Source organism: Cottoperca gobio, chromosome 4, assembly GCF_900634415.1.
Source record: "Cottoperca gobio chromosome 4, fCotGob3.1, whole genome shotgun sequence".
Classification (NCBI taxonomy): domain Eukaryota; kingdom Metazoa; phylum Chordata; class Actinopteri; order Perciformes; family Bovichtidae; genus Cottoperca; species Cottoperca gobio.
Window position 1 is genome coordinate 14,200,383 of NC_041358.1, and position 20,224 is coordinate 14,220,606.

The 20,224-nt window shown below is 40.9% G+C and overlaps 2 protein-coding genes across 2 annotated transcripts in view; one reads left to right on the forward strand and one right to left on the reverse strand.

The window, feature by feature from the left end:
* Positions 1-12,654, forward strand: part of hmcn1 (hemicentin 1) — an 85,206-nt gene extending 72,552 nt beyond the window's left edge. The window contains 28 exon segments of the mRNA XM_029430034.1: positions 302-491; positions 647-707; positions 709-862; positions 1,034-1,168; positions 1,664-1,854; positions 2,071-2,152; positions 2,372-2,641; positions 3,077-3,247; positions 3,358-3,528; positions 4,344-4,514; positions 4,648-4,818; positions 4,929-5,099; positions 5,484-5,654; positions 5,739-5,885; positions 6,044-6,181; positions 6,308-6,429; positions 6,652-6,889; positions 7,078-7,140; positions 7,579-7,698; positions 7,787-7,921; positions 8,009-8,094; positions 8,096-8,123; positions 8,213-8,338; positions 8,474-8,602; positions 9,815-10,183; positions 10,393-10,512; positions 10,609-10,735; positions 11,501-12,654. Of these exon segments, the coding sequence (XP_029285894.1) occupies positions 302-491; positions 647-707; positions 709-862; positions 1,034-1,168; positions 1,664-1,854; positions 2,071-2,152; positions 2,372-2,641; positions 3,077-3,247; positions 3,358-3,528; positions 4,344-4,514; positions 4,648-4,818; positions 4,929-5,099; positions 5,484-5,654; positions 5,739-5,885; positions 6,044-6,181; positions 6,308-6,429; positions 6,652-6,889; positions 7,078-7,140; positions 7,579-7,698; positions 7,787-7,921; positions 8,009-8,094; positions 8,096-8,123; positions 8,213-8,338; positions 8,474-8,602; positions 9,815-10,183; positions 10,393-10,512; positions 10,609-10,735; positions 11,501-11,867 (4,424 nt within the window). The 3' untranslated portion in view covers positions 11,868-12,654.
* Positions 12,655-14,177: 1,523 nt separating this feature from the next.
* arpc5b (actin related protein 2/3 complex, subunit 5B) lies at positions 14,178-18,845 on the reverse strand. Its single transcript, XM_029430283.1, has 4 exons — positions 18,568-18,845; positions 17,139-17,211; positions 16,756-16,932; positions 14,178-16,323 (listed from the first exon to the last, which is right to left on the reverse strand). The coding sequence occupies exons 1-4, from the start codon at positions 18,708-18,710 to the stop codon at positions 16,261-16,263; spliced, it is 456 nt and encodes a 151-aa protein (XP_029286143.1). The 5' UTR covers positions 18,711-18,845; the 3' UTR covers positions 14,178-16,260.
* Between the last annotated feature and the right edge of the window lie 1,379 nt (positions 18,846-20,224).

A 20,224-nucleotide genomic window follows, 5' to 3' on the forward strand; every position in this document is an offset into this window, starting at 1 on the left:
CGCATTGCAAAGATGTAGCTGTTGCAATTGTACTACTGCTATTGAGGGAATTTGTTTAAATGTTTCCATCAGCACTTTACTAGTTACACCATCTTGTGAGGAAGCTAGAAGAACAAAGCCATTTTTGGTGATCTGCATTTTTCCTTTTGTGCCATAAAGTGATCCAGCCAATTTGCCTCAAAATGCAAAATATAGTGTACAGGGCTGTAATGGCTCCCGCTCCTCTCTATGATTGTATGTTTTATAAAACCATAACCACACTATTGTTTTAACATCAATCTGACAATGACTTCCTTTTCAGTCCCACCTTCCATTCGTGGTGGAGAGCTGGAAGTAGAAGTGGTGGAAAACAGTCAGGCTCAGCTGGTGTGTGTGGCAGAGGGGGTGCCTCAGCCGAGCCTGTCCTGGGAGAAGGACGATAATCCCCTCAGGGAAGGCGCAGGGGAGTACACAATCCTTCCCTCTGGAGAGCTAGTAATAGACATCAGCTCAGGTAAGAAAAACATCAACACATGATCTTTTTGTTTGTTTATGTCTGTAGATTGCTAGAAAGTGAACATGGCTTGTATTAAATTTACCTTAGTTGCGTTAAGTGGCTTGTCTTGCATCAAAAAGATCTCTCCTCATCTCCCCTCCCTCTGTACTAGCCTGACGATGCAGGCAGTTATACATGTGTTGCCACAAATGCAGTCGGACAGGACAGTCGGCACAACTACCTTGTCTGTTCACACTCTCCCCGTCTTCACTGAGCTGCTCGGAGATGTGGCCCTCAACAAGGGAGAGCGCCTTCTTCTGGACTGTGGAGTCAGTGGCACCCCCCTGCCCAAAATCACATGGGTCTTCAACAACAACATCATCCCAGGTATTTAGCAAGGTCCCCATCGATTAGGAAAATGTTTTACATCTGAACTGAAGAATCAAATATAACCCAAGATCCATCAGAGCAACGCCATTTTTATGTAGCTGTATGAGATATAATGTACTTGAGTGTTTTTCTGTCATTGTCTTTTACTGCCTTTTATTAATGCTTTAGTTCATTACGACAACATGAACGGCCACAGTGAGCTGGTGATAGAGCGAGTAAGCAAAGATGACTCTGGCACCTACACCTGCGTGGCTGAAAACGACGTAGGGACCATCAAGTCTCTGGGCTTTGTCTATGTCAAAGGTAAAACCACAACCACTGCCTTGAAACTATTTCACTCAACTTAATTTCACTAATGCAGCTGGTAACACTACTTTAAGTCCCTTTATTGTGCATTTATAATCAGTATACTGTATAAACATTTTATAAATGTTTTATAACACATTTTACTGTAGTTGTAAGCAACAATAATAATAATAATAATAATGTATATTAATGTATTATTTAACAACTATAACTCCTCCATAGGTTGATACTGGTGAATACACAGATAATTAATGACAATATAGTAAAATACAGCTGTAATAATATAAAATATGTCTTTATAAGAGACAAATATTGTACATTACCACTTAGAAATGTCCTTATAGCAGTGTACAACTACATTATAGTGTGTTATAGGCCATGTCTTAAATGTTTGTATGCTGCTCATAAATGCTAAGTAATGTTAAGTGTTACCATGTAACTCAGAACGCAGTCTTATCAGGTGATGTGTCCATAATTTCAAATGATCTCCAGAGCCTCCTATCATTGATGGGGACCTTCATTCCAACCGTATTGAACCTCTGGGCGGTAATGCAATCCTTAACTGTGAGGTCCGGGGAGATCCTCTGCCCACCATCCGCTGGAGCAAAAGTGGAATAAACATCCAGATCAGCAATCGCATTCGTCAGCTGGACAACGGCTCTCTTGCCATATATGGAACAGTGGTAGGAAAACACAAGAGACTGAGAACTCTTATGATTAATAGTCTGTACGTAATGTTGATTAAAAGTTCTGAGTGCTCTACTCAGGTATCACATAAATACTTTTTATCTTTATATCTTTTTAAGTAGGAAGTATTTTATATTTAACATATACATAGACTTTGATAATTACTTGTTAACGTCTTATGATAATTAACTTTGTTTTAAATTGGTATACAGGGTGAAGATGCAGGCAACTACATGTGTGTGGCAACAAATGATGCTGGGGTTGTAGAAAGGAGTGTCACACTTACTTTGCAGAGTAAGTGCCTGTCTTAACTGTGTCCGTCCTATTTAGCATAAAAACTTACATTCAATAAATAACATTTGAAAGTTGTTATAACCTAAAAAATTGCTCCAGTGATTTGATATTGCACCTTAAACAGTGACATCATCAGGGGTTCATTTTGATGTGGATTGTGTGAAATCAGTGGAATTCCCCTTTTAAAGGTTTGATCACTTGGATCTGCCCTCCTTCTAGGTGCACCAAGCATAATAGTGGAGCCAGTGGAGACAGTGGTGGATGCTGGCACCACAGTTGTGCTCAACTGTCAGGCGGAGGGTGAGCCTACCCCCATGATAGAGTGGTCCCGCCAGGGGCGCCCCCTGCTGGGCAACGACCGCTTCTCCCCCCTGTCCAACAGTTCCCTCAGGATCAGCAGTGCCCAGAAGGAAGACACATCTGAATATGAATGTGTGGCCAGAAACCTGCTGGGATCAGTGCTAGTCAGGGTCACTCTCACTGTGCGAGGTGAGATGATGACATTGTGGCGATTTTTTTCATTGCACCCTATTTTTGAGTCAACTTCCATTTAAAAAATAATCAAAAACAACATTATTGGCCAGGTATGAGAACACAAATGAAAAAAATAAAAAGGACAGCATAGCTGAATGAGAGTAAATATAAACATTTAGTTATAATGTCCAAACAAGGTCCATACATGCATACATGGGTGAAAGAAGATAAATATATAAAAAAGTATATGTAGAAACAATACAACGATGAACAACAACATATAATGTCTATGAGTCAGATTATTCTATTCTATAAATTGTAAACAATAAAAGAATAAAGTTCAGTACAGTTCATCCTCTTCTTAATCCTCCTCAGTGAAAGTGAAGTAAAAGCAAAAAAATAAATCGACCAAATAGCTAAAGACATGTTGTGTTAACGTGCATTTTCCAGTTCATGGGGGCTACTCAGAGTGGGCAGAGTGGGGTCCTTGCAGTGTGTCCTGTGGTGTCGGGTCCCAGAAGAGGCTGAGACAGTGCAACAATCCTCTGCCTGCTAATGGAGGGCGCCACTGCGCAGAATCAGACTCAGAGACACGTAGTTGTCAGGGAAAGCCCTGTCCAGGTGAGAGTGCTTTAAATACACCAGAGGACTCATCCTCAGTACTTGTAAAGGAGGCTGTGTGCAAATGGCACATGTGGTAACAAAGGCTGTACCTTTTTGTCCCTCCACAGTGGATGGTAACTGGTCAGAGTGGTCTCTCTGGGAGGAGTGCTCTCGTACCTGTGGGCAGGGCAACAGAACCAGGGTCCGGACCTGCAGTAAGCCTCCAGCTCAGCATAGAGGAAGGCCTTGTGAGGGGAAGGCAGTGGAGGTCATCATGTGCAGTGTCAGACCTTGTCCAGGTGTGTGACCAAATACCTTTTCTGTCAATGTGGCTGTAAGATGTATGAATAGGTGGTATGAAGAGGTACAACTAGCCGGAATGCTTGTTTAATCTTAAGTGGATGTCTCATACACTTGTCATCTAAAAATGTCACATGATTTAAAAAAGAAATTCAATGCTTATCTCAATTGATTTTTGGGTCCAATCAGTTACTCAGTTACAATTACTCAAGTACAAGTTGAAATACCACAGTGTAAAAATAGTCCTTGTTTATGTAAAAGTACATGAATATAATTCACAAAAGTGAAACTACTTTTAAGGCACAAAAATTGGTCCTGTGAGTGTTATATTATTATATATTATATAACTGGATTATTATTACTGATTCTTGTCTATGTAGCTTTTAATGTTGGAGCTAAATATAACAAATCGTGCAGTTTAAGTGAAATCAACACATTTTATTTTCTAAGATGTATGATAATATATATATTTTTTGTCAAATTATTATCATTGAAGTAACCTGTAACTATAGCTGTCAAATAAATGTAATTGTAAAAGTACAATATTCCTGTCAGAGATGTATTGGAGTAGAAGTATATAATGGCATCCAATGGAAATACTTAAGTACAAGTACCTCAAAATGACACTTAAGTACTTCCAACGTCTTTGAGTACCTTTTAAAAGCGCTCTATAAATAAAATGTATTATTATTACTTGAGGAAATGTACTTACTTTCTACCACTGGGCCTTAACATCACAATATAGACCAGTATGTATATAATGACTGTCTGTTTACACTCTTACAACTTTACTAACTTACTTACACTCCTGCAGTGGCGGGTAACTGGGGCTCTTGGCTACCATGGAGCCCATGCAGTGAGACCTGCGGTAAGGGTATGCAGTCCAGAATCCGCCTGTGCAACAATCCTCCTCCAACATTTGATGGGCCGCGGTGTGAGGGCACAGACACCCAAACACAATTTTGCAAGGAGAAAACTTGTCCTGGTGAGTGCTCAAGGAATTAACTTTATGATAACATCATATTAAAAGAGATTTTAGACAATATGCTTATGTCTGTTCCCCAGTGGTTGATGTGAAAGTGACTGATGCTTCTGCTTCTTCTTTACTTGCCCTCCAGTGGATGGGAAGTGGTCGTCCTGGGTGAGCTGGGGAGCCTGCAGTGTTTCATGTGGAGGCGGGACCAGACAGAGGACACGCCTATGTGCCAGCCCCGCCCCTCAGCATGGTGGCAGGCAGTGTGAGGGCAACGATGTGCACATTGACTTCTGTAACAGCGACCCCTGCCCGAGTGAGCCATATTCACTTTTTTATCTGTAAAAATGTCTTGTTTCTTCCCAGTAACTTTTGGCTCATCTCTTTTCCTTTTCTGTCTTTGACATTTTGTCTTTTTTCTCTCAGTCAGCGGTAACTGGGGTCCATGGAGTAGCTGGGGCAGCTGCAGCAAGACATGTAACGGAGGTCAGATGAGGCGCTACAGGACATGTGACAACCCCAGACCAGCCAATGGTGGGAGAGCATGTGCTGGTGCAGATTCACAGATTCAGAGATGCAGCACAGCCAACTGTCCCGGTGAGTCAGCATGTTTAAGACCATGTTAGGGGTCAAAAAGGCTGAAGGTAGAGAGGCTCCTTTGTGTGCACAAAATGCTCTTGAAAAAAACAATGCCCTAAATAAAAAGAACTAACCTGTTTCTGCATTTCACATTGAATTCACCAAATGTTTAGGGTGAGTAACATAGAACAAGACAGAAAAAGAAGAAATGATGGCAGTATCTTCTTTTCTGTGTGTTCCAGGATACGGGACACATATGTGGAATGTACCTTTATTTATTTACTCAATTAAAAACAAAACCTCATGGATACAAAGTGTATCAAATCGTTTTAAATGTATCCCAAAAAGATGATTTGTATGTTAATGTGTAAACTTATTGTTTTTGGGGGTATATCATTGCAGTTGATGGTAACTGGGGCTCATGGCAGCCGTGGGGAGAATGCTCTGCTTCCTGTGGGGGCGGAGAGAAGACACGTGACCGTCTCTGTAACAGTCCGTCTTCTAGCAACGGTGGTCGGCCGTGTCCAGGAGACTCCTCTCAGCTGTCCAGGTGTAACAGTCTGGCCTGTCCAGGTAAGCTATTTTTGTAAGTATATATTGGATATGTGTGCAGATTAGTGCAGCACACAAAGATTAAATACTTTCTCTTTTTGTCAGGTGGACCCCAGAAGGCACGAGGGAGCATTATAGGGAACATAAACGATATTGAGTTTGGCATCGCCATCCTCAACGCCACCATCACAGACAACAAGTCTGGCGGCAGAATCATCAAGGCCACTATTACTAATGTACCAAGGACATTAGGTCGGTTTTCCAACATTTTTATATGTTTGAATCTTCTACTTTTTTTCCAATAATACCTGCCTCTATACAACTAGTGCACCAAAATTGCTCACTTGAACTTTCTCAATAAATCTCATAATAAATAAAAATATGTTCTTCTCTGCCTTTTTAATTTCAAGGTCCTGCAATGAGAAAGCTCATCTCAATCCTGAACCCTATCTACTGGACCACTGCACAGGAAGTAGGACAAGCGGTCAACGGCTACACCCTAACAGGAAGCATCTTCAGGCGAGAGACACAGGTGGAGTTTGCCACAGGTAAGAACGAAAAGGGTTTTGGTGTGTTTGTATTATTTCTACAATTGACTATTTATGGTTTTGGATGTGAATAATGTTCGTAGAGTGAAACCTGTACTGAACACGTCTGTGGTGTAATCTTGGTAGGTGAGATCCTGAGGATGACCCACATTGCCAGAGGCATGGACTCAGATGGAACGTTGTTACTGGACATCGTAGTGAACGGACACATCCTCCAGCTGCCCTCACATGCTGACATCAGCATCAAGGTAAATAAATAAGCTATGCAGATTATAAGACTTTGTGTTTTATTGGTAGGTATTTGTATTACTTAGTTACAACAAACTGTATTTTCAACTCAATTTTTTCTACAAATGTCCATTACATCACTGCAGACCCTTTTTATAAACGATGTCATATTGTGTGGTTCTTAGCTGTAAAATATCAAACTACTTTAAAGCAGCCTCACATGTACACTTCGTTCGACTCAGGACTACACCGAGGATTACATCCAGACAGGCCCGGGCCAGCTGTACGCTCAGTCCACCCGCATGTTCAGCATCGACAGGGAGAGTGTGCCGTACTCCTGGAACCACACCATCTCTTACAACTTGTCCAAAGGCAAGATGCCTTACCTCGTAGAGACACTGCACGCCACAGCCATCAGCGCTCACTACCACCCTCTGGAGGAGATGTTGGAGTATAGCATCCAAGCTAGTATCGCCAAGGGTGAGAATGCTGGTCTGTAAAAGGACTGAATGTAGAAGAAAAATGTATAACTTTATATTACGCTCTGTATTTCCCCCATGTCTGCTTAGTCCAGTCAACCCTTTACATCTGATCTTTCTTTTTTCCCCTGCATGTTTTTGTCTCTACTGTCATCTAAATGTAATGATGAAATGTTTACATGACTCCAGGAGATCGCAGTAACCAGTGTCCTCAGGGATTCACTTTGGTGTCAGATGGGCCCTACTGTGCAGGTAATGTTTATCACAACACAGTATGCTGTTCCTAACTCCTAGTGATAATCAGTTAATATCTACTTAATAACAGTGATATGTTAACTTTAAAGTCTATTAAAAAGTTGCTTTAATATTATACTAGAACTAAAAGCACATTGTAAATAATTTAACGTCCTATCCAAACAACGAGCAGAACTTTCTCATTGCATGCTTAAATCTGTTCTCAGTGTTGTGATAAGAGCTGCAAAGATTAATCGATTAGTTGTCAATTATTAAATTAATCGTTAACTATTTTGATAATTAATTCATCAGTTTGTTCATCATTTTCTGATATTTTAAAGGTCAAGCAACTAATTGATTAATCGAGCAAAAAACAGATTAATCAACTATGAAAATATCCGCTAGTTGCAGCCCTAGTTGCGATATTGTTGTTTATGTATAATTGATGTGCTGCAGATGAGAACGAGTGTGAGGTCAGGAACCCCTGTTCTCATGACTGCCACAACGCCATGGGCACCTACTACTGCTCTTGTCCACGAGGCCTCACCATCTCAGCTGACGGCAGGACCTGTCAGGGTATACAACTCACTTCTGAATCAGTGCTCTCATCATTATTATTATTATACACAGGTCATTGTTTAAATAATCCCCTTTATTCTCGTAGACATTGACGAGTGTTCACTGGGTGGGAACGTGTGCCATGATGGACAGGACTGTGAGAACACTATCGGCTCTTACCGATGCGTCATGCGCTGTGGGCGCGGCTTTAGGAGAACAGCTGATGGTCTCAGCTGCACGGGTACATCAAGCTTAATAAATCAACTGAGCTTTTGTTGTGAGTGTTGCAAATATACAACGTTTGACAAGAATCTTCTTTGTTGCTCAGATGTGAACGAGTGCCAGGAGTCCAATCCGTGCAATCAACACTGTTTGAACACGATCGGTAGCTACAGATGCGCCTGCAAGCCGGGCTTTTCAACTCAGGAACCGACGCTGTATAGGTGAGACATGTACTTGCTTGAAACAATGCTGTCACATAATTGCCTTGAAGAAACTTTAACCCCTTCTTTCCTCTCTCTGATCACCTCAGATATAAATGAGTGCAGACAGAGGGTTTGTCGATCAGATCAGCAGTGTAAAAACACACGCGGTGGTTACACCTGTATTGACCTGTGCCCCAATGGTATGACTAAAGGTGGCAATGGGACATGTGTAGGTGAGAATTCACAAACGTACAGTATTCCTTGTTAAACCAGAGAGCATTCACTGAAGTACATTATTTTAATAAAGTACAAACTGGGAGAGATGTATGTTTAGATGATGATTGACTTCTGTATCCTTTGTGCTGTAGACATCGATGAGTGCAGAGATGGCACTCATCAATGCAGATACAATCAGATCTGTGAGAATAGCAGAGGCAGCTACCACTGCACCTGTCCACGTGGCTACAGGTCCCAGGGAGTGGGGCGGCCCTGTCTCGGTATGTACATCCTTTATGTCTCTCATAAGAATAACAAAACATAAAGCTGATATTTTTTGACATTCAAAGGGCTTCATGTGCACTGATCAGGCAGGTGATACTCCTACTTGCTAGTGTGTAATTCTGCTTTGCTGAGGATATTTGCCAAGGAATACAGCATGTTAAGCAATGAAAGATTGTGAGACATTTTTGCGCTGAGCTTCCCTTACACTTCCCATCAGCTTGCTCGCTTCTGCCAGCACACTTCTGTCTTTGTGTCAGTGACTCACTCCTGTTGAAAATCTAAAATAACTCTGCTGTCATCTTCAACGTAGCTCGGACATTATACTCTGCCAGTGCTTGCTTACATCTCTAAAATGCTGCAATTAAAACCGCTGACTAACTCATAACATTAAATCCCCTGCAAAGATTTGATGCATGGTATCAGGTCCTCTAAAACTCTACGTTGAAGCTACATCTACTTACCTACACTGTCAGACAGGAGTTAGAGAAAGTGTAGAAAAGGACTACAGAGGAAGGGAAACTGAAAATAAATGTCTCCTTCTTTGACACATCAACCATAAAAAGACCAGCACCAAGACTCAGCTCTGTCTGTCACTCTGTTTCCTTTCACTCTCTTCCGATTTTCAAACTGTCTTTCTTTTATGTTTGGATCTGGCTATTTCCTGGAGTTGTGCTTTGTAATGGCACACATTCACTGTTTCCCTCGTGACATCATTAACATTGTACGTGTACATTGTCTGTGTGTCTGTGAAATATTCATCTGGCATGAATTGTATGTCGTACCTGATATCAAATGTGAATTATATTTGATATCAATTCCTCAGATTAAACATTAACTAGATTCAAAATAGAATTTGAAGTTATTCTCTTCAAAGCTTTTTTTTTATATGAGATGAGATTATCTCAGTCTCTCATTCAAATTACACAAATGTATTTATAGTCTCAATACATTTCTGTCTTAGGGACATGAAAATGTATTGTTGGGTGGGTGTACAGTGGGGTAATTGACATATACCCTTTTTTCCCCCCTCATTCTCATCTCCCTCCTCTATTTTCATGGCCCGCACCACCTCATTTGTTCTTTTCATCCCTCTAAATATCACCTTTTCCGTTACTTCTGTATTCTTTTTGCACCCTTTTCTCCTTCTTTTCTATCACTCTGTCCTCTGGTCTTTTCCTGCTGCTGGTCTTTCTTTGTGCTGAGGGCAGACATAAATGAGTGTGAGCGGCTGCCACAGCCCTGTGCCCACCAGTGCATCAACTCGCCTGGCAGCTTCAAGTGCACCTGCCCGCCGGGGCGCCACCTGCTGGGGGATGGCAAATCCTGTGCTGGTCTGGAGCGTCTGCCCAGCTATGAAAGTTACTCATTCGGCTACCGAACATCCCAATCCTCTCCTGAGCGCAACTCTCAACAGCGACTGTACCACAACTTGGCCTCTCAGAGCTACCACTCCTCCGCAGCCACCTCAAGGGGGCGTGACAGGAGCCGGAGCCGCAGAGAGTCTCCTGCACATTCCTCACAGCAGGGCTTCCTCGCTTGTCAGCAGGGGTTTGAGTCCAGGGGTGGCTCCTGCTTAGGTAACAATGGAGGACAGGCAGGGTTGAGATGAGGGAGAGGATGAAAGTTGTTCTGAGAGAAACTCTCTGCTTTGCTGCTTGTGGGTTTGCTGTGAATTTGGGACTGTGAGCTTTAAAATGTGTCTTAATACGTCATTTATGTTCTCTGATTTTCGCTCTCATCACTCTGTGGCTGTTTGTGTGTTTGCGTATGTGTGTGACACCAACAGACATCAATGAGTGTGAGGTGAGGGATGCCTGTCAGCATGAGTGTATGAACACACCAGGGAGCCACAGGTGTCTCTGTCCCGCTGGTTACCGCCTCATGACCAATGGCAAGACGTGTCAAGGTGAGAAACGCCAGTTACTTCCTGTTTCCTTCCATCACCATCATTTCATTGTTTTAAAGCATATACTGTAATGACGATAATCTACTGTTTCTACAGATGTAGACGAGTGCCTGGAGCAGAACATCCAGTGTGGAGCGAACCAGATGTGCTTTAACATGAGAGGAAGCTACCAATGTATTGACACACCCTGTCCACCAAACTACCAGAGGGATCCAGCCACAGGGTAAACCTTCACAAAAAAACACTCAATTAGGATTAACCCATTAATGAGATCAAACGTGACCACAAGATAAAATATCTGTTCAATATATATAATAATAGGGGGATTTAAAAGTATTGGAAGAGTTTTTATTTTGGGATTGTTTGAACTTTAACGGATCAGTTTATCAAAAACTATTTCTCTACGTAGCCATTCAGTATCACATATCATGCAGATAGTTTCGGTTTTATTTGCAAAGGTTTTGAGGCATCTAGTGGTGAATGGAAAAATGTGCTCATTGCTACTGAAATAGTTCTATTGAAAACAGTTCACAGCCAGGTCTATCTAAGTATTATGTGTTGTACATGTGGACTGTGCCAAAGAATATTTAAGTTAGCTTGTTTTATATATAATTTGTAAAAAATAAACCAAGAGATAATGTACAGCGAGCAGGTCATTCACGTCGGGATTCACTTCGCAATAGTAATCTGCTCGCTGTACATTATCCTTCCTATTACACGGCTACGTACTAAAGAAATCAGATATATTAATCTAAATATGTATTTATTATCTCCTACAGAGTCTATGATCAGAAATGCGTCTGTAGAATGTCCTAATTGACCAATCAGAATTGAGTATTCAACATTCAAGTCGTGTAATAGATTAATAAATATTATAAACCCTAGATAGACCCTTTAAATAATACAGTACTCCATCTATCTGTCTTAGACCTTTTGTATTATGGTTCTGCTTTAGTATACTAAACTGAAATCTGCTGTCTATGTCCAGGTTTTGCCTGAAGAACTGCCCACCAAATGACCTGGAGTGTGCACTGAGCCCTTACGCTCTGGAGTACAAGCTGCTGTCTCTTCCCTTTGGCATCGCAGCCAACCAGGACCTCATCAGGCTGGTGGCCTACACACAGGACGGAGTGATGCACCCCAGGACGACCTTCCTCGTGGTGGATGAGGACGTCACGTTACCTTTTGCCCTGCGAGACGAGAACCTGAAGGGAGTGCTGTTCACCACACAGGCGCTACGAGAGCCCCACACGTACCGCATGAAGGTCCGCGCCCTCTCCTACAGCACAGACGGAGGCATCGAGTACCAGACGACCTTCATCGTCTATATCGCCGTCTCTGCCTACCCCTACTGAGAGCACTTTAAATGAAGCCAGACAAAGGCGCGGTGATGCATTGTGTCCTAGATGAGTGAGTGGTTGTGGTTTTTGGAAAAAGCAGCCACATCAGTAAACAAACTGAAAAAAGACTCTCTCAGTGTGAGAGAGGCCAGTGAGTGCATGTGGATACAATACCAGCCACTGGAGGTTAACAGGTGGCTTGGATGAAACTGGCTATTTGTTGGCTCCCGGGAATCCTCACCTCAGTCTGTCAGGACTTTTTCAGTGAAATGTTTGATATTTTGCCCTGTTATTTTCCCCTGCCCCTTCAGATTTATTTATAAAATCAACAAGATTTTGCTCCTCAAAGCCGAAGCAAAGTAGGCTTCAACCCTATTCAAGAGATCTTAGCTAGCCTTTTATTTACATCTACCTATTGTTAACTTATTGGGAAGTGCTTGAACGAGAAAAATGGGCAGTTCCCTCCTTTGTTTAGCCCTTGTGTCATCAATCACCAAAGTGGAAATGTGACTTCAGATACGGTGCACATTTTGGCAATAAAAAAACTGGACTGTCACATTATTCTACATCCTCAGGTAGCGGCCAAACACACACACAAGTGCATCAAAAAGAAACCCTATCTAATCATTACACTGATTACATCATCCATGTGCCATATACTGCTCCATCCAATAGTTGATATCAAGATGTATTTTATTTTTATGACTTGTACATAGGTTTTTTTTCCTCATAATGTATTGCCATACTGTACTTATTGTATCCATTTTGTAATAAAAATGTAATAAATGAATATACACTGAAATTGAGCATTATGTATGTCTGCAGCACTACTGCATAACACAGCCTTGATCTGTTATTGAGCATGTCACATATGGGCCCGAATTGATCAAACTTATAAGAATAACACGCAAGAAAAGAGCCGATTTAGAAGTGAGATCTTATGATCATGTGATTAATCACCTGTATCCCCTGAAATGGCCAATCGCAGACAAAGATTACTCTACATCTGCCATATTGTTCTTTTATTTTCTTTTTAATTCTTGCATTTTACTCAGTGATGTTTTTCCATCAAAATTCTAATTGTAATTTTTCATACATTACACAAAAAGCTGGGAGACGACATACAATCAAAGAAATCTTAAGGAGAATTTAGTACCACAATTCAGAGTATGAAGATGCTTGTAAAGTTATTGCAAACAAGAATAATATTGTTGTTTGCACAACTCATGAAAGAAAGAAAAGTGCTGCAACATCCTGTCAAATGTTTGAATCAAATGCAAATTATAATAATAATAATAATGGGCTAAAACTAACCTGTTTTGATTCATGTATTTTGCTTCAGCTATCGTATTACAATAATATTTTGTACCGTCTACTCTAAACGTGTCTAAGAAGGTGAGTGCTCACCTTTGCCTCCGTATGGCAACATTTAGGAGCTGATGATTCTTAAGTTTGCTTTAAGAAAGGACTTATACTGTACACCTTTTACTTGTTTCACATTATGTTATGTTACAGCCTTCATCCCTCAACTACACAAAAAAACAGGATTTTAGAATTGTTTTAATTTTATTAAAAATAAAAACTTAATGTCACATTGACAAGTATGCAGACCATGACATGTAGCTCAGGTGCTTCCCATGTCTCTTGATCATCTTTGAGATGTTCTTCTACCTTGATTGGAGTCGCACCTGTGGTCAATTCAATTGATTGGGCACACACCTGTCTCTATATGGTCTCACAGCTGACCAGGCATATCAGAACAGAAATGAAGCCATGAGGTTGAAGGAACTGCCGTCAGAGACAGGATTGTGTTGATGCACAGATCTGGTTGATCTCTAGAGATCCTGTATGGCGATGGAAGAAACTTCCAGCAGGACAAACATCACTGCAACACTTACCCCAATCTGTGCTTTATAGCAGAGTGGCACTTAAAGGACTCTCAGACTGGGAGAAACGCATATCTGGGCTGATGAAACCAACATTTGAACTGTTTGGCCCTACTTGTAAGCATCATATCTGGAGGAAACCAGGCACCGCTCATCACCTGTGTAATACCGTCCCATTGGTGAAGCGTGGTGGTGGCAGCATCCTCACTGAACTGAACAGAGTGCAGAGACATCCTCACTGAAAACTAACACTATTTGTCAATGTGATGTTTCAGTTTTGTTATTTTAAATAAATGTGCTAATATTTCTAACCTTGTATTTTGCATCATTGAGTATAGGTTGATGAGGGGGGGGGGGGTTGACTTTAAACTACTGACACTGACTTGTAATCACCATAAAGTGTGTGCATGTAAAACATCAAGTCATGACAAAGTTATAATCTGCATTCATACCTTTTTTATTTTTGTCAAAAAAAAGCATAGACATAAAAAAAAAAAAGTAATATCGAGTAAGGCAGTTTTGTACATCAGTTTGGTATGCTTCATCCTCTTCTCGCCCTCGACTAGAAGAGCATTTCTGACTAGAAACACATGAAGAAGAAATCAGGTTCCTTTTGTTTTACTGCATTACAAAAAGGAATCTAATGTCTGGATGCACCATCGCTGATAACAGTATTCAAACATGAAAATCCATGTCTTAACTCGTGAAAAACACAACTGAGACTCGTGTTTTAAAAGCGACATCCATCCCACTCAGTTTGATTGGAAATTAGCAGGAACAAAAGATTATGCTGGAACTGAATTACCCTGATCACTACTGAATATTTTCAAAACTGCAATTTTTGTTAACCATAACACTTTGCATGTTCATTTATTGTTTTAACTCCACCACTTTGTCTAAAAATAATCTTCTCTAACACACAAGGGCAACAAAATCATCACTGTAAGCTACAATATTTCCATGAAAGCAAAATAGATCATTTGGCAACAGACGTTATCTACCTGATAAGGCAGATCAAGCTTTTACATTTCCATTTTTCCTCATTTAAAAAAAGCATATGTGGTAGTAACTCCCTACTGCCATACCACGTGTGGAGGATTTGCTTGAATGAACAAGCGTAACTTTAAACCCAGATTTAAAACACAAATCACTTAATTTTCCCCTGAAGATACACAACATGTAGAAAAGACCGGTATGAAATGCTTGACAGAATACTCTCAAGTGGGATCATGCAAGCAATACCTTTTTCTTTTAATCGCATGAGACAAAATGTTAATTATATTATCTTCGTCTCTCCTGCAAATCAAGCACTCTGATATCGTCAAACCTTTTAAGATGTGTTTTTAAATTTCAATTAAGTAGGGTTTTAGCCTCGTGGCAAAAATCACTACTATAAAACATTAACAAAAGCAAGAAGTAAATGTTTAATCCTAGATTATTTTTTCTCTTAAATACCAAAATGAAACAATGAGAAATATGAAAGATGTTTTCTGAAAGTACAGAAACAAAATGCAGCTCCTATAAAAAGAACCAGCAGAGCCACATAACGCCCTGCACAGAAGCAGAGGGTGCATGAGAGGGTCAGACATACAAGGGATGTGAGGAACAGTAAAATGGGATTAATGAGAGTGGCGGTGGAGATGCATCGTGGGTAATAATCCTTAACTGGGGCAGCCGGCAGTGTGAAAGGCTGGATGACACCAACCCCCCACCCTTCCCTCCCGCTCTACGGGGTAAATGGCGACCCCCATGAGCAAATCCACCACCCTCCATCTGTGACTGTGCTTTTCAAGAGCCTCCCACTGCTAAAGTGTTATAGGGAGAGGCAATGAGAGGATTTACTAACAGAGACTCAGGCTTTTATTCCATCAGGAACACAAGAAAACAAATACTGAGAGTTTTCCTGAGAGAAGCAAAGCTGAAACCCTCTGTGTGGACTCAAGAGTCACGCCTGTGAGTGAGCACAACTGTGTCTGTGTGTAGGCACGGTGCTGCGTACAGCAGCGGCTCCCAACCGCTTTGACTTGTGACTGATCAGAGAGGTGAAATGATCCAGTGACCCACAAGAAAGAAAAGATAGAAAGAAAGCATTTTTTTTATAAATCTATATCATTTTGTGTAGCAGGATTATGTGTTTTCTGCTTTCTGTGTTTTTATTTATTTATTTATTTATCTCTCCTCGGTTGGGAGACACTGCCGTGTAAAAAGAGCGCATACTGTATAGTAACGGCATGAAGAGAAAGGGGGGTACAGTAGGTAAATCAAACAAGCAGCACAGACACGTGGGATGTGAGGTTCTCTGTAGCACCCTGTGAGGAACATGATTTAGTCGGCTGTGATCATGAATGGAAAGAAAAATTCAAAACATTTTTTTTTTTAACTCAATGTGACCCAGATTTGATTTGATCACATTGGGTTAAAAATCTGTTTTCCTTTTCAGTCCCTTTGCCATCTGTTAGATTACATCAACAGTATCCTGTATGTGTCAGTGATGTGGAGTGAACTGATCCTCCGCTCCTCTTTTAGACCGTCTTCCTCGCTGTTAGTACCCTGACGATGCTGCCCACTCCTCCAGCCGCCAGAGCCTGGAGACACAGAAGGAAGAATATGCTCAGGCTATTTTCTTTAGTACTGAAACTGAGTCTGTTAAACTCTGGCAGCTCATCCTGTGTACAGAGTTGTGGCCACATTTAGTCCATCTAGACTCAAACTACAGATCCCACACATGATGCGGTTTAAGAAGCATTCATACGTTATTTCAGTTATAGCTGCTGATGACCATAAATCGGTCAGCGTTTCTAACCCGTCATCACTTTGACAGGTTAGAGTAAAGGTGTTTCTAAAAGCTAAGAGAAAACAACATCACAGACTTTTTGTTTGAACGTTCCTGAAGGTGCTTTAATTTAAATCTCACTCATCAGCGTCATCTCAATCGTGAACATCGGCCTTTAGTGAAGCCAGTTTTATCTATAAAATCACGGTATAATTATGTCAGACAATGAAGTGCAATTATTGACCTTTTCATGCCACTGCAGAAGGACCGCGCTGCTGTTTTCTGACGGCCTCTCGAAGCCTTTGTAGATGTATTTCATCAGCAGGTCGACGCCGTTCTTGTCGAGCGACTGCACCCCTTTCTCAATGTCGCTGCTCTTAAAGGCGCTGAGCACCTTCAGCACCAAACCCTCTGCACGTTCCTGAAAAGAAAAAGGAGATGCGTGTGAAGATGAGTTATTTACAGACCGCTGAATCACTGCCCACATCTCTCTACCGTATATGTCCAAGGAGCCTCTTCTCACAAATGGCATCATTTCATCATTCAGGAGAGTAAAAGTGATTCTTTAGAAAAACAACAATGTGGCAAATACTCAAATAATTATTGACCAGGAAAAACCAAACCCACCTTGACGTTCTGGTTCTTTGTGTTGATTGGCGGGTTCTTCAGGACTGCTTGTAAAGCCTCCATGAGATTTCCTGTGCTGGGAGGGTTAAGGATTCTGACCTCCTGATCACAATATTGGCTATAAAGCCCAAAAATGACACATAAGCCGAGTGTTGAGCCTTCGCTATTCTGCGTGTTAATGACTTTCAGCTTCTGACCTGCCGGCCCCCTCAGGGCATCAGTTGGTGGTTTTCTAACTGTACTTAGAATAAGATCCTGAAGAAAAGAATAGGGAGCGCTGCACTGTTGGTGATGTTGACCATACGGTTGTTGTCTATTGTTTTTCATTGTTATCGTCCTTGATTGATTCATTACTTTTTCGCCATTATATGGGTGAGTGTTAAAATATATTAATTGTATCATATTTTATGTGTGAAATAGTTAGTTACAGATCACGTTTGCATTCATTTGGAAATGTCCACTGTCATGACGTTCTCTTTAAGTGGGCAGCATCAACATGCCGTGTGATGAGTTTTAATTTGAACACGATCATCATTGCCCTTTATACCCTGATGAAGACTTGTTGGTTATCCATGTATCAATAAACTGTCTCCACTCTCAATACTTGTTGGTTCTGTGTGATGCATGTCTGCAGGGTGGTTGTGTGTTCCTCGCTGTCCAAACTTCCCTCTTTGCACTGTTTCTTTGTTCAGCTCGTAGCTCAAAGAGTAAAATTCATATTATTCACAACCAGTAAACACCAGTATGAGCACTGTGCCCTACGGGATTGTACATAAAGGTATGTCAGTTTGTTAATCATGTTGATATTTTAAGTATGTTATTGTCAGACTTGAAGAAAATGCGAACCAATCCTTTAATTCTCCTCACTGTAACATGAGGTAACTGTCTTCTTCAATGAGGAAGTGCTGCACTTTCATGCCTTATAAGGCCTATTAGACGGAAACTGCTGGCTACACTTTTAAGAAACACTTCAAAGCCTCTTGTAAATGTAACTGCTGTATCAAAGAGGAAACAGCTTTTTAACTCATGAGCCAAACTTCTTGCTCCTGCAGCACTCGTCTTCCTAAACTAACCCGCAGAAACACAATAAAGTTGCACGAACATTTAAAAGACACATATCGGCTTTATAAGAATAAATAGTGACCTTGTAGTTATAAAAATTACTACTAGCTTAGCAGTTAATATAAAGCTTGTTCTGTCTTGGAGCAGAAATCCCTGGAATGTGACAACCAGGCAAGTCTGGACAGTGACTGGCCTACTTGCAAAACGCCCATTGATACCCTGGATGTATAGATTCATACAGGCTACTTACTAATGACGAAACACGCAGATCACTCGTAGCGCTAAATACACACAGACTTGTCGACTGTGGTTGTTTTCCTCAGCAGATTGTGCATGCTAACAGGTTAGCTAATCATGTAAAGGATATTGTCTGATGAGGGAGTCCACCTCTGCCTCGTCGGGTCCCAGCTGGTTTTCTCCTCCGTCCTCCTCGTCCACAAATTTGTTCTCGTCGTACTCGTCCACGTCCACTCGCCTGAAGCGGGCAGCGGACAAGGTGTTCTTCGACATGTCGGCGGCGGTTTTTGGGGGTCTAATTCTAGCCGAAAAGGAAAACAGTTCAAGCTCAAGTCCGGCCTTTTTTTAACTGTGCTTTTCTTTGATACGGCTGTCACAAGCAGGCAGCTTCCTGACTTCCTCCCTTTTCCTCTGAGTGGTTTTTGCTTCCGCGTACACGACATCGCCCCATAGTGGACAGAATGTGCCACTGCAGGTCACTGTCTGTAGTTCTAATCTTTGGCCGCTAGAGAGCGACAAAACATCAGAAATGTAGTTTCATGACATTTATTGCCATGTGCACAACAATCAGTCAGAATCCGATATGTTGCCAAGTAGGTTTTTACATACAAGGATTTTGATTTGGTGTTTTGATCCATAACAATAAACATAGTAAGGGAAAATAAATATATTCAGTATGGCGAAGGTAAAAAAACATGAATATAGAATCGGAAAAACAAAAACTATATGTACAGTATATCAGTGAAATTAAATAACTGCACAGTTACAATTCAATTAGAGAGAAGCAGTTGTTCAACAATGCTAGTTAAATATGTACAAAAAGAAAATCACACAAGTAAAACACTCACAACATTTCCAATGTATATCCTTATTTAACTGTTAAGGCGTTTATTGGAAGTCGAGTATGAGATAAGCAAGTCTTGAGGCTAGGAGAGACTGTGGGTGGTTTCCAGACAGACAGACAGACAGACAGATAGACAGACAGATAGACAGATAGACATCTACTAAAAGCTAAAACAAACTGCAACGAGACTCTACCTGCCTGGTAAACACACACATATTTCAAACTTCATACCCCCCATTTGTAAACGTGATTCTTTTTTTTTATCAGCATTGTTTTCTCTCCAGAGCCACAAAAGACATTAAACAACTATTTTCAAAGTCTTACTCCTCAGTACTAGTGAACTGATCTTTATGTGTGAAATGATTATATGCAAGTCACTTGATTTGAAAGGTTTCACAAGTGCGTCAGAGTTATAATAATGTCAACATGCTCTAAACAGGTATTGTAACTTTGAGACAGGATGATCAGGAATGAGTGAGAGAACATGTTTTTCTTCCAATGAAACAACCCTTCACAAGCTTTGTTTTCAGGTATTCATTTGTGGATGTTAACATCCATGAGGGTCTGATCATGTTAGTCAGACAGCCAGGAATACAAACAATGGATTCCACATCCAGTTACAGTCCAACCCAAAGCTTACGTTTAATGTGGGTAAAAGATCTGTCTAACAAACTATCTATCTATACAGACTAGTCCTGCCACACAATATTTTTTTAAATATAAAAGCATAAGGATACAGCACATGCTAGAACTACGACCCTGCACTTTTTTTCTTATCTGCTATGTTATTTCAGGAGGGGTCTCACAGAAGTAGGAAGGATATCATTATTTTCACAGAAAACATTATACACAAGATAAATTCTCTCTTTTATTATCGTCCTTTTTTACGGAGCACATAAACATTATGTATGTCGTGCTTTGCCAGTTATAACAGTTAATGACA

Excerpts from the sequence above, each read along its gene's own strand:
- arpc5b (XM_029430283.1), bottom strand. The coding sequence starts at position 18,710 with ATGTCGAAGAACACCTTGTCCGCTGCCCGCTTCAGGCGAGTGGACGTG. Across the intron at positions 16,933-17,138 it reads CAAAGAACCAGAACGTCAAG|GAACGTGCAGAGGGTTTGGT; the intron begins GTGGGTTTGGTT and ends TTTTCTTTTCAG. Across the intron at positions 16,324-16,755 it reads TTCTGCAGTGGCATGAAAAG|GCTCTGGCGGCTGGAGGAGT; the intron begins GTCAATAATTGC and ends CTGTGTCTCCAG.